General features: G+C 43.9%; 1 protein-coding gene across 1 annotated transcript in view; it reads left to right on the forward strand.

The window, feature by feature from the left end:
• The window catches only part of gli3 (GLI family zinc finger 3), a 92,579-nt gene that overhangs the window by 14,994 nt on the left and 62,732 nt on the right, over positions 1 to 14,853 (forward strand). The window contains exon 2 of the mRNA XM_028569816.1: positions 1,680 to 1,853. Coding sequence (XP_028425617.1) covers positions 1,721 to 1,853 — 133 coding nt within the window. The 5' untranslated portion in view covers positions 1,680 to 1,720. The remainder of the gene's footprint in view (positions 1 to 1,679; positions 1,854 to 14,853) is intronic.

Here is a 14,853-nt window from a genome sequence, read left to right on the forward strand (position 1 = left end):
AGTCCAGCCATTAGAATGATGTAATGCCAGTTACAAAGAGGGAGACTAAAAAGTTTTCTTTGATCACGCTCTTGTTTCACTTTCTGCCGATGAAAGTGAATGAGTGGCACCTAGGATCAGTTCTCCTAGTAGGAACTTACAACTATGCATGTGCAGACGTACATGCACCGCACATATTCTGAAGATTAATCCACTCATGCTGCAAAGAAATGAAAGCATTCACTCTATCAAACAAATGCAGCAGTGATTTGAGATGATATCTGTGCAAGTAGAACAAAAATGTCTTTGGTTGGGGATGACGGCTACACATGTATTCATGTGGGAGTGATTAGAGGACGAGCTCTTGTTTAATTCTGTTTTGATTGGTAAGGCAGTAATTGCATTGTGTTATTTTTTTCCTTCTTTTTTTTTTTTGTAAGCCAGCAATTGCTTACAGATGTTGTTGTCGGGTCAGAATGGATGACAGACTCTGGTTTTTCAGGGGGTTGGGAAAAAAACAAACAAAGCGCACAGTGTTTGTCTGAAGTTTACCCCTCACCACTTCCCCCTCGCCTTCCCTCCTTGGGGAGTTGGTAAAAATCAGCTCCCTCCCTTCTCTTGTAGTTTCAGCAGCACTCCTCTGTTTGCATTACAGCTGACTTTACTGCTGGCCTTTGTATCCATGCATGTTTATAGGGTGAAGGACAAATAAATAGTACAGTTGGGTAATTTGCTGGTCTTTATTGGAAAGAAAATGTTAGTCAGACTAAATATTTCCAGTAATTATCCGTGAATTATGGAGTCTGACTAAAGGCTTTGTATTGGACCAAATGAAGCTGTCCTGTACTTTGTGTAAATGAGTGGTTGTGGTGTATCACCGTGTTGTCTCCATAATCAGAGACCTCCATGACCTAGATATAGTTGAGTTTGTAGACAGCCTCTGAGGTGCTGAACTGAGCAGCATGTCTGCTAGACTGTTGGCTGAACCCCTTCTAAACCCACAGACAGTATTAACTTGAACCACCTTTATTCTTTGAACGAAAAATTGCCCGGCACCATGATATTCCCAAAAGGGCCTTCAAACAACCCTTGTTTTTTCAGGACTGTGAATGTTTCTCTCTCTGTGGTATCCCCTTAAGGTTTCTCCTTTCTCTCTGGAAAGACTGCTTGAGCAGGATTATCAGTATATCCACAAGCTTCTATTCTGAGATATATAAAACCTAGTCAGGATGTCCTGCCTTGCTATGTTTATAGTTTTTTTTTTGACAAGAAGTCAGAAGTTTAGTGTGACATAGTTGAAAATAAGGACAGCTACATTTTGGATATTTGAACCACAGTTAGCAGAAAAGGAGATCAGCCTCCCGACAAGCAGATCAGAGCCCAGCAGGTTTGAGTTAAAATAAATCAGGGTGAGCTGGTGGATTGACCCGTGGTCTGCTCTGGGCATCATGCAAAGGGAGGATTGGATCTGAAGTTTTTCTCACAAGGTTCTCAGTGTTGAATTCTTTTCTTGAGGGCACTCTATTGTTAAAATGTTTAACTTCAATCAAGCAAGAAATACTTGATTTCTAAACTTAATGCACAAATCAAACCAATGATTCACTTCGCTTTTACAAGCAGAGAGCCAAACAAAAATTGTCTCATGTGCTTCATGTCTTTCACTCACCCGTCCTTTCTACCTTCCTCTGCTTCTCCACCAGTTATCCCGTCTCCATGAGGTGTTGAGGAATGAGAAATCGCCATGGAAACCCATTCCCAGGCCAGTTCAGCAGCTGAGAAGAAGAAGAGGGTGGAGACCATTGTGGCGACCAAGGGCTCATCAGCGCGCAATGACATCAGCGAGAAGGCGGTGGCCTCCAGCACCACATCAAACGGTACGCGTCACCTCTAACTGCACACTTAGCCGCTCTGTGGTTAATGTAAATATCATTTTGGTCTTTTGAAATACACAGTTTACCAGTTGAGTAATGGGAACATGGAGCCCAAAAGCATGAGTGACAAAGTGATAAGGCACAGGTAAAAAAAAAAAAATCTAACCCGTTTCAAAAATAAACCCAATAAATGATAATACATTTTAGATTTTTTTTAAATCCAGCAATAACTTCACACATTTTTAGAAAAAATGTCTATAAAAGTTAAGATTTTGCTGGTGATCTGCTGATCCTGCGTAGCTGAATCTACGCCTCAAGATCATACAAGTGTTTTGCGAAATTCAACTTTCTCTGTGAAGGCTCAAGTCGGTCCCATCTGTTAATCATACGGCATCTCTAACTTGTGGATAAACGTGCCACTGAATTACAGGTTTCACCTATTTGTATCGTAAATGTTTTCACAAAGGCTTGCAGCATCTCATTGTTGAGGCATTTTTGGATGTTTTCCAGACCTCTGTGAGCCAGAGTCTGAGGTGTGGCTACCATACATAGCGACATATTTGATCATCGGGGCCACTGACCCACTGGGGACGAAGGAATGTTTTTTTTTTTTGCTTATGTTCTCATTACTTAAAGATGAAAATGAACCAACTTCCAAAAACATGATTTTAAAGATCTAGACACTCGCTAATCTTTGCTCACAATACTTCTGTTTGCCTTCCCCCTATTCTTGTGGTGAGTCACATACAACCCTTAGTGGTAGCAAAACTCTGGCATGTTTACATAGCAATGTCTTCAACACATGCTATTAAAAGCACTTCGGATCTTACAGTTCATCAATCCTGTCGTCATTCAGCTTTTCATTCTTAATTCAGATGCTGGAATGAGAAATATTAGATGGCGATTTATTTCTTTTTGGGCTGGAAAGCCTTGGAGCATCAAGCTAAAGTCATAACAACACCAGTGTTGAGATCACCACGGCCTAAGCTGCAGCTGTGCTCATTAGCAGTGAGAGGACTTTGAGGTTTTTGGGTATGGAGGTTTGGCTTTAGTAGCTGGATCTGGTGGCCTGTCAGGGAGTTTTCTGTCAGCGCCCCCATGGACTCTGCTGATGTCAGCGATCATCCCAAGTGTGAAGAGTAGACAAACAATCCGGGAAAGGGTAAATAAGTTGCTGTGACTTGCTCCCCATATGGGAGTTATTCCAGGAAGTGGGTATGATAATGCATCCTTAAGCATCTTGGGAACACTCTCACTCTTACTCATTCCCAGATGGCCGGCACTGTTTTATTAATTAAAGGGGCAGCAAGGAGAAAAAAAAAGGTTTGTTGTGGAAAATGCATGGATGTAATTTGGCTCTGTGATTGTGGATTTTTCTTCGTAATGTGCTGGTAATTATAGCTCTGAACAGCATAAGGTTTGTCTCCTACACCGACCTAGCCACGTCAGACTCTACACTACAGCTTTAAGCAATGTTGAAGTCCCTAAAATACAGTAGTCTCATAATTCACTTGGCGAAAGGGAGGGATGATAGTTATCTGCAGAGAAAGGTCCCTTTTAGATCCCAATCTCTCCCTCGTGGAATCAGAAGATAGCTTACACATTCTTTGTGTTGTTATAATTACAGCACATTCCCAAGTCGCCCCCAGAACTCATAACCTCTTATCAGGTGTAACCCTACACTCGCCTCAACTTTAACCCCCGCAGCCCCTGCCCCACCGCCTTCATCCAAACAAAAGGTAATTGTGAGCAGCTGTGAAACCCCAGTGACTGGTTCTCCTTAGGAAGGCCCGGCAAAATATTTCCCCCCGTCAAGCAGAGCAGCGGCCCCTGATCTCAGCGCAGCGGAAACCCCATGGTGCGCCCGGTAACGCGGTGCTATGATAAGTTGTGAAAATTGGAAAATAAGTAGGGGGGGCGGGATGTTGAGCTATCCAAAGCAATGTTTGCTTCCTACAGAATTTTTCTGTGACTGGGATCAGCTTGAAAGCTGTTATTGATTGGATCAGATCTGTTCTGATTAGCAAACTGCACTTTTGTCTGGAAACGGATTTAGCTCTAAAATCTTCACTTTACGTGCACTACGGGGATAATTCTCCTCCTCCACCCTGCCTTCCCCTCTTTTTTCTAGTCTGTAAGTTTTGTCCAAGTTGAGCAGGCCCAGTGTAATTATTGAGTCCTGGTGGAGCGTTCCCACATGGTTGGCTAAATGGTGGCTTCATCCTGTGTGCCATTCATCTCTGTGCCCCCTCCTCTTGCACTGACAGCTCAAAAGAGCCGACTGTGCCACAACAATGCTGTGATTGGTGCTCTTTAGGAGGGGATCGGGGGGGTGCTCTCCCCTCCCACCCTCATCATTCGGCAGGCAGGTGGACCACAAAGTCCCCTGATTCTTTTGTTGGGTCCTGGGCTAAAAAAAAAAAGATGTCCATGCTTCTTTGCTGAATAAATCCTGTCGTCATGGGATAATTTGCTAATAAAAAAAAGGAGAAAAAAACAGAAGGTGGGGGCTAAAGCACTGGTTATTTGCAAAAGAGAATAAGAAGGGGAAAAAGTTTCTGGTTGGTTGGACTTTTATGATATGGGTGCTGCCGATTTAAGGAAAATGAGGGAGGTTATTGTAAGTAACAGGATGAGAATTGAAAAATGGGGAGCAGAACAACTGGTTATAGTTCAAAAAATTGTCAGGGAATGCTGTTTTAACATAACACAGCCTCTGTAAAGCAGGTTATGAAGCGGGTGAGTTGGGCCCTTTTAATGGTCATGCTTAAAAGGGCAAGAGCAAGGGTCTCAGAGGCAAACAAGTTAAGCCTTAAAGGGCAACAAATGTTAGGCGTTTGTGTAGGTTACCAGAGAAATCCCTAAGCAAATGGAAAGCGTGGCTAAATTGTTTAAGAAAGAAAAAGAACACTTGACTGCTTTGAAGAAAAAAAAAATCTCCTGATAAGAGAAGGAAGAATGATACAGAGAGAGAGGGAAAGAGATGGGGAAGAGTGAGGGCCACCTTCTTTTTAGGGGAGCCATTTAAATGATCAACAGTAAATAGAGGGGAATGTCATCTGACAGAAATAAAGTTCCCGTTAACAGCGGGGATGGAAAGTAATTTACAGATACGCTGTCCCCGCCATCTTTGTGCCTCCCAGATAAGGTTTCATTTCAGAAACGGATAGGAGACATTTTCACTTACGGGCCCCCATTCTGGGACACCTGTGATAACAGCTTGTGGACCCCTAATTGAAAATGGGTTTCAAAATGGATTTTCACTTTTCTTCCACCCTCTCCCCCCCCCCCTCCTCTCCATTCCCTCCCTCCCTCATGACTAACCCCCCCAACACACACACACACACACACTGTCAACACCCAGCTCCATCCCTTTTTTCCTTGGCGTTCCCTTGTCGTTGGCAGAGGGAGGCAATATTGGAAGGGCAGGGAGGGAGAAGGGAGGGAGGCTTGGGGGAAATGGAGCACTGGGAGCGGATCATCCCTCAGCCCGTGTCACAGCTATGACAGGCGCGTGATCCGTCTTATTAATGAAATCATTGATCACTTGATGGGACTCATAATCAACTGTTTCTCCACTGTGTCCTGCCCCATCTCCTCCTCCTCCTCCTCCCTCCTCATGCTGCCACCTCTGCTTTCCACTTTGTATCCCTGTTTTATCCCCCCTTAAATATTTTTTTTGTAACTGAAGACAAAAATGATTAATAAATACATAAAATTAAGAAGAACACCCACAGTCTGCCTGACAATGTATGCTGACAAGTGATTCAGGGGCTCTGATGGCGATTTAAAAATGACAATTGTAAGAAATATATCTGTTTACATCCCTAAATTTGCCTTTTCTTTTAGAGGAAACAAGTTGGTAGTTATTTTAAGAAATGCACTTTGTGCATCACTGCTGCTAAAAGGTGATCTCTGTCATTTGTATTTGTGCTGTGTATTTCATGAGGACCAGAGGAGGAAGCAGGGGCCCCTCTGTGTTACCCTACTCTGGGCTCTGCCTGTGGGGGCTAATGAGAGAGGACTGATGGAGGGATAAAGGACCTCATGGGAGCTCTGGCTGGCCCACGGGTCAAACAGCACAATGGAGGAGGCGTTATAGAGCCTGACACACAACCCCACACAGGAAAACTGGCTTTTAGTGTCAAAAGACCTCTGTACGATACATAAATAATAAATAAAAAGTTATTATGTAAGCAGAAATGCATAGAAGAAAATACAAAAGTATCCACAATAGGATATGGCATCATGAGGTTTCAGAGACATACATGTATCAAATTTAAAATCTACCTGTAGATTTGGGTTTGTAAAGTCACACAGGCCCCATGTGCACACTCTGTGAATGTGCTTTGCCTTTACTGGTGAGCCATAGCCATTTCATGGACCTCTGCACTGAAGGCAATTTCCTGCAGCAGCAGGGGGACAGGCTTTGGCAGAGCCACCTCACAGGGGCCTGAGGCGCAGGATTAGCTTAGCCTCGCTGCTACTCAGGGCGGAGGGGAACCTCAGCTGCCCAGCCCAGTCCAGCCCAGCCTGGCCTCTCTTGTCTGGCACACTTCCGCGTTCCCAGATCTGCCTGCTGGAGCTCCACTGCTCCTTCTCTGCTGGAAGATGCATATAAGCCACTGCCTCAAGACTTTTGCACGCTGTGGAGATGGCTCCAGAATTCAGCTGTAGTGGAATTGCATCTTTGTTTTTTGTTTTTGTGACAGCAAAATAGCTTTGAACCTCAAAATGAACACTTGAAGGAAATTCAGATTCAGATAATTACAATTTGCGTCATGTTGTTGTAGTTTTGGTTATCACTTCTAATCAGTTATGATAACATTGGACTGGTGTCTGGTGACATATTGGCACAATGAAGTTGTACAGGGAAAGAAACAAAATCAGTTAGAAAATCAGACATATTGTAACTAAGACCACCACTTTTTTGGATAGATAAAATCAAAAAGTGAGCGAGCCTGAAACGTCAGTCCTTTGTTGCACGTAAAAATTGGACAGATGCACAACCATGGTAATAACAGCAGAGACCTTGCTTTTCTTAAAAACTTGTATGATTGTGTTTCTTGGACTTCCGCATCCCCAGATCCTGACAATTAACTTGGTGATTACAGTGGTATTACAGATAGAGATGATGGCCAAAACCACAAAAATATGACCCAACTTGTAACCTATGTTGTAGTTGAATTTCCCCTTTAATTTGACTTGAATTCATTCAAACAATCTCAATTTGACATCTCAGTCATAGATTTTTTTAATTCTAATATGTTGTGATAGTTCATGCTGACCATCACAATGGCTCATTGGGAGAACCTGAGATCATTTTCACTGACACGCTGAGAGCCAGAATGGCCTCGGAGTCAGAGGTCACCCGGGTCAGAGACTCTGAGCCAACGACCAGCCTCACAAAGACAAATCAGCCTGCCCTGTGTGAGAGGACGGGTAGGCACATCGGCCAACGTTGCCCTGCTGCATCCCAGCAGAACTGCGGCCTGGCCAGATCTCATTCCTCTCAGAGAGGGGAGGCGCAGGGGCGACCACTGGTCCCATAAACTCATAAACCCATAAAGTAGGGGAAACAGTAGTTGATTATTCTACCACTCCGTCCATTTGTCGGTAGGCAGCAGTGGCCTCCCTCCTGCCGGGAGGAACAAAGCAGGGGTGTCCTGACCCTGCCAGGAGGATTTATTGTGGTATGTTCTTTTCCGCGTCCTCTCTGTTTTGTTCGCTCGCTCACGCCTCCTTACCACAGTCGGATTCTTGTTAAATGGGATGAAGTAGCAACTAGTGGCCTTGCCACCAGGGTTGGAGTTTATATGAAAGACTACCAGTGAGCTCATCTTTTGCATTCTGTACGCATTAAGATACTATAATCAACAAAACAAGTTTTCTTTAAGATAATCTGTATTATACCCATGTTTAATTTTTTTTTTAAAGTTGGTTGTAGCAATATAAGTACAAGCATAAAAGTATTAAGGACATAAAAAACAATTCATACCCTAGCTCGTTAATAATTGGTTCTCTGTGTGCAAAACAAATAATGCATCATTAGATTTCATATACATGTTTTATGTGTACATTACAAATTATAAGATACAGCAGTTTTAATATTTATGTCTTTTATGTGCTTTCCCCCTCATCAAGTACATTTGTCTTTCTAACATGTTGGCATAGCAGAAGCAGTTTTTTTAAAAATGTTTTAAATGTTAAAAATGTCATTTTTAAAGAAGTCATTGCGGTATATATAAACAGCATGCATTATAGTTTTAAAGAGACAGCATGTGAACTTAGTTTGCTGTATCAAAATCACATGAACATTTCTATCAAAGTCTTTGGTTCATGTCCAGTTAAACAATTTTTCTTGCCTGGAGCCTGAAACGTATTTTGTTGTCTGGAGCTGTGTATGTAAGTATGTTTCGGGCCACTTTCCGCTCTCTGCTCAAAACTCACTGGATTAAATCAAGACATGCTTTGAGGTTTGAGAGAGCAAAAAGGCACTATACCCCCTAATCTCTCTCCCCTGACCTCCACACCCTCTGGGCCTTGACTCTCACCCTTCTCCCTGCTCCCCCTCCCCTTTCCCCGCCCCAACTCTCTCCCTCACAGTGCGAAAGAGGAGCTAGGATCAAAGGCCATAAACCATGGCAGTGATTTCTGGTGATTGATTAGAAGCAGAGGTTGAGAAGCAGCAGCTCTCTCCCCTCCATTCTTCCCACCCTCTGGTGCTGCGTACGCACTCTCTCAGGGCTCTCGTAAATAGCTCAGGCTTTAAGTGGGAAAAGAGTTGCCACAATTGGCAGACAGAGCCCAGAAAACACATCCGTGCCGGGGCGGCCAGGCCAGTTTTTCAGCTTCTTCCTCCTGGATGGCAGGGGGGTGTCAGTTGATAAGAACCATTTGTTGTCTTGCTTGGATCTGGGGAGGGACAGTGTAATCCCCTCGCCCTGGTCTGTTCACAGAGCTGGAGGAAAAGAGCAGAGGAGAGGAGGAGGAATTGATTTTCAGAGAGAGGGCATGCGGAGAATTGAACTCAGATGTGTAGCAGAGACGGGGTTTGAAAGAAACATTCTACTTGCGGGGAAACACATGTCTGTAGCTTACAGCAGAGGGGCCGTGCAATTTGAACTTGAGCAAGTCCTCCTAATGTTAATCAATTGCATAGCTGTCTTTCACCATTCTCTCCCCGCCTCCTCCTCCTCCTCCTCCCACTGTCCCGAGCCCAACTCAGCCTGGAGGCCTCTTGACAAGCAAGTGGTCCTCTAACGGCATTTTAATAGGCCATGCACATTCAGAGCCATTGAGATTAATACTTGAACCTAATCTCCCACATGCATGCTTTTGCACAGAGACACAAATACACATGCACCTCCATCTGTCTTTTCATACCCTGCCTGATCTCACCTGGAGCTGTGAGGCTAATGATGTTCGGAGTGTGGGCCTCGCAGCGACAGCTCCAGTCCCGGGGAGATGTGTCTCATGTCAGACTTTGCGCCAGACAGACTCCAATAAGGAAAGGGGGGCAGCGGTGGGGTGGGATGGGTGTTCTTCAACACAGCTGGAGCGAAGCCAAAACTAAAAGTGCAATTCTCTGAAGGTTTTGTTTTTCCTCTGTGGTATTTACAAAGTGATTGAGCGCATGTTTGAGTGTCATGGAGTATCTCATTACGCTTTTAAAAGCTTTTTATCCATCGACATGCTTTAAGATATGTACACATGCGTTGCATACTGTAGATACTCAGTCATGTGTGCATGCAGACACAAAATTTCTCTCATTTTCTCTCACTTTCCTCGACGGCACCAAGCTGTACATACACACACACGCACACACACACTTGGTGCAGCTGGAGGATGGGCCGTCATTATTAACTGTTTGGCGACCTCATGACTTCATCTTCGGTGCTGTCAGAGGCGGCCCACATTATGTCTCCGCTCGGCTCAATGGGCTCTTTGTTCTGGCTTGGCTCTGGAGCAGCTCAGCATGGGGCTGCGTGAGTCCAACAGTCCCACTGCGGCTCTGGGGGGTGGGGGGTGGGGGTTAAGGATGGATGGAGGAAGGGAGGTAGTGAATGGAGAGAGGGAGGGAGGGAGTGTGCGGGAAAGGGATGAGGGGAGATGGAGGGAGATTGAGGAGATTTGAGAAAGACATGGGAACTGGGAGAATGAGGGATGATATCAGGAAACCAGGAGTGAGTAACAAGAGGTTAGCGGGAAGAAAGTGTTAACTTAGATGCAGAAGGTGGGATGTAGAGAGGTAAAAGAGGGGGAATGAAGGATGGAGAGGGACGGGATTGCCACAGGCTACAGGGTAATCCTAATGTGGCCTAGAGTAGTCTTTTACTATGATGATTTTAAACACTCTCCTTCCATCCCACTGAGTCAATATGAACACTGGATTATGAAGGCAACATGTCATCTGAGCGGCACCGGCCATCCTTGTGGGGAATGTGGGATTAATGGCAAAGTAATACAGAGATTAGAGAAGGAGGCGAGAGTCGAGCGGGAGAGGAGGATTGGACTGGCGGGAGTGACAGGAGAGGTCATACATGAAGCTCATTACTGAGAGGGGACAGCAACGGACGGGGAGAGACGTAGAGAGTAAGGAAAGAAGTGTTGAAGCAGGCGATATGACCAGAAATACTAAGGTTATTAGATGATTTAGGAAGATACATAATATGTGGGCAGATAGAGGACTGTGTCCCGTGTATGGGCTGCAACTTTTATTTATGTTGACTAAATAAAACTTTTAATGTCATTGTACCATTATCTGGCTGCTGGAAACTTGAGATTCTCTCCGATAAATAGTTGTTACAGCAAATATCACAACTTTGTTTCCAAGAAGTCAGTTTGGTATGACAAATGTCCCTGAAAGTGACATCTGAAGGTGACCTGATTTGAACTGTTGACTGTATTAACATGGCTCCACTACAAGGTGTAACGCCCCCTCCCTCCATTGCTGGTGCAGAAAACAGAACTCCCATCTCCATCGATGGGATGTTTCAATGTCGTGCACAGTCTTGTACCATTGACTTTTTAATTACAAAATCAGATTTTTTTCAAGGTAGTTGCTCATCTTTCACACTGGTGACTCAACAGAAATAATGTCATGCCTATGCAAACCTTAAAATCTTGGACACCACAGATAACTCCTCTCTTTATAACATACTACGACATACACTCAGTGAGCATTGACATTGACTCATTGACCTAACCTGTGACATATAATACGATTGCCCCAGCCACTAGTCCATCATGTCGTCTAAACCTGTAACTTTCACCCTGTATTGTGCCCTTTATTGCACTACAGAGCCACTTATGTAATCATATAGAAAAGTCTGGTGCCTTTTCCTTTCCCCCACTCACCTCCAGCCCCTTTCCAGCAGACAGTGGTTAAGTCTGTTTGGCCAACATAGCAGATCCTCTAATCGGCAGAGCTTTCCCTGCCTGTTGCAGACACTGTAATGAAGGGGTCTAGGTCTCACCTGTATTTTAAGGGGGAGAGGGGTGAATAACACCCTGTTTATTAAGCGTGCACTCCTATTCATATCACACGCTGGGGGCAGGTGAGGGTCAGGTCTAGGATTTTGTAGCCAACCGTCAGCTGTAATGATGATAGGATGTTGGAAGGCAAATGCTGATTAAAAGGTTCATAAAGAGTTCTTTGTGAGGGGATTTGGCACCGTTTAGGTATTGATGACAAATAAACTGTGGAAAATGAACTAATGTTATTTTAGATAATTAATGTGTCAAGCTGTAAAAGCAAAATACTAGATTCAATTATCGTTGTTTTTTGTTTAGGTCTAGGTGACATAATATGTGTGTGCAGAACAGCCCCTCATTGTGGGAGCAGAGTGAAGGAGTCAGTTGAGTTGTGTTATTTTTATGACATTTTGCTTGTAGTTTGGAATTCTGATTGTCATGCTCTCTGGTAAAAAGACCTTATGTCCAAATGTGACAGGTTAGAAACTGTAAGCATTACCAGCTGCAGAATCAAAGGCCCGGGCATGCTGTTCATTTAACCCAAATCCGTCACACTCATGTGTAGCCCCTGATTCAACTTGTAATGTACACATTCAGCAGGCATTAGACTGAGACTAATGTAAAAGTATGAATGTAAATTTACTCTCAGCACCTCTTTACCTGCAATATGTCAAAGGTTACTTATTATAGTTGCCAATATACAGTATATTGGCTGGGGTGTGTACAGCCACACTATGCTGGCTAAATTCCAATCTTTTTATTTCAGTTCGGTCAGGTCCATAAAGTCAAGAACACACATGACAATAAAAATTATTTAGGAAATTTTTATTGAATAATTGCATTTCAACTAATAAATTCTGAATTAAATTTTGGCGGTATGGCTCTGTTCAGGGAGTCCTCTGACCTTTCATGAGCACCATGAAATAGCAGAGAGTCAGAGGACAGCAGCAGCATTAGGGAACGCTCACACAGTTTAGGACTGTGTGAGCTGAACTATTCCCCCACACGAACAGAGCAGCAACAATGACATAGAAGCAAATGCCACATCACACACGACCAGGAGGAGCTGGTGAGGCGGCGGGCGGCAGAGAAGCGAGCAGCAAACAGGTAGGAGCAAACTTTAAATAGGGCGCCCTGTTTGAGTGTAGCCATTGAGCAGCGAGGGGTGTTGACCAGCTGATGGGCTAATCCAGATCAGCTGATGCAGCTCAGCTGGAGCAGATCAGCTGATGAGACCGTGTTGATGGCCAATAGCGTTAGCAGCGTCTTGACTACCTGGCCTGCCAGACCTGACGCTGACGCTCAATTTTTGTTTCACTACATAATCCCGTTTGTGTCAACTGTAAATGAAGATTTTCAAAAATGGTGTATGGATAGCTATGCAAATGACATGCCTTTCTATGTGAATGGGGAAATTAAGTAAAACAAATTAAGTATGGCTGGTCTGGGACTGTGTCATAAGTTAAGAAGGCAATCCAACCAACTAAAGTCGTTCTTTGCCGACTGAAATTGGATGAAGAGTAGTTTTAGCCATTTTCTTACTGTTGAGGCATTTTAGGTGTAGCTCACACGTACTTGGGTATTTTTTAAAATGGGGGTTTCCCTTCCTTCGTTCTATAAAAAAATTCCATCCACACAAGCACTGTTTTAAAAAAAAAATCTGTGTCCAAATGAAAACGCAAAAAAAAAAACATTCCCTGAAGACTACCTGGCTGCAATGGCGCATTGATCGCTCCATAGCACTTTTGGACTCCTCTGGTCCTCAATATAGTAAACAAGTAACTGTACATGCACGTGTAAACATGTAAAAAGTAATGTTAGCAAGGTTAGAACCAGCACTATTTTGGGCAAGTCCGCCGTTGCAAGAAATTTCGCCTAATTTGTTCCTCACAAAGGAGATACTGGTGCACACATTCTGATGTCACAAACCAAAAAGTCAATTTTCCCTGTCTACACAACAACACTAAAAAGGGTTTCTGAAAATGTTCACTCTGGTTTTCCAAAATTTCCATTTTCAGTGACCTAAAACGTAATGTGTGTGTGTGTGTGTGTGTGTGTGTGTGTGTGTGTGTGTGTGTGTGTGTGTGTGTGTGTGTGTGTGTGTGTGGACGAAAGGCCAAAGCACATAGAAATACCTATGTACATGTGCACTGAGACCTTTATGGAAAATGAAATGTTATTCTGGCTTTCACATTTAAACATTTTCAGTGCCTGCTTAGTGTAGCCGTAGTGTTGTTCAAACACGGCTCTTTTGCTGAGCTGCATAGCAGGTGCGAGAATAGATGAGCAGCAACCGAGCAGGCAGTGAATTAGACAGACAGATCTGAACATCCACAGGCCTAATCACCCACAGAAGAGAGAGGGAGCGAGAGAGAGAGAGTCCACTCTGGACTTAGACGTTCACCAGTCATTGATAAAGTGCTTAGCAGCAGGAAAATTAATGAATCCGGCCCGACTGGGAGAGGGGGTTTTGGTGTTGAAGGGGAGGGAGAGGAAGAGGGGGAGGAGGGCTGGTGTGCGGGGGGGTAATCCTGTTCCAGCTAAATGGCTGATCCCTCTCATTCCTTAGATATCAAATGTCAAGAGTTAAATTAGCCTGCTAGCCTCAGATAGGAGTTAACGTGCTTTTAAACGGGGCGGGGCGCTGCAATTCCTGCCCCCTTTGGGATGGCGGGCAGGTGCCTTTAAAGTGTCTAATTATCCAGCTCCTAGTAAGTACTGGCTAACTATCTTAATGGGGGCCTCTATGCCTCAATGCAGTGCACAGTTATGCACTTAAACACATGTACCAAAATGTGTGAATGCGCATTTTTAAACAAGCAGAACCACGTTGTTTACATAGGAGTACAAGTACAGGTAACAAATCACCATGGCCTTACAGTTTTAAAAAGTTAAATGAAAGAACTTTATGATTCTATATTGTCAGGTGGGAAACATCCACAATGGCGTTTTGGATCATATTTGATGTGCTTGAAATTACTGTATTATTTTTTCTATTTTATCCAAACTGTTGGCTCCGTGTTTCTTTGCTTTGGCTGCATATCCATTTCTCTTGGCGAGCCAGTCCTAATCTGAGTGCCACAGACTTGGTCCGGATCACTCTGGTGTCAGAAGTGGGATTCCAACGCTGAGGCCCAGTGGAAAGCTGGCCCACTCTGGTCTGGTGGGCATTATGCCCAGATTCACCGTAAAAGACCCACTATCCCAAACGGACATAGTTCTGCCCTAGTCTGCCCTAGAACACAATCAGTTTATATTGTTACAGAGGACAGTTTAAATAACTAACAGGTTATGGTTGAGCGTAGCTGGCTTGTGACTATCTAAAGCAATGCTAATACAGTCTATAAGCCAATCAGAGCACTAAATGGCATTTTTAGCTTTGAAGCCTTGATCAAATGCATCTCTTGGTGTTTGATTCCTCAAAGAATGCAGGCCAATGTGTCCTTTGAGTGAAAAACCTTAAAAGCCATAACTATCCATGGTCAAAAATACATCATCAGTGTGCATTTTAGAGTCAGGGCTTTCA

The sequence above is a fragment of the Perca flavescens genome, chromosome 22 (genome assembly GCF_004354835.1).
Source record: "Perca flavescens isolate YP-PL-M2 chromosome 22, PFLA_1.0, whole genome shotgun sequence".
Taxonomy (NCBI): Eukaryota; Metazoa; Chordata; class Actinopteri; order Perciformes; family Percidae; genus Perca; species Perca flavescens.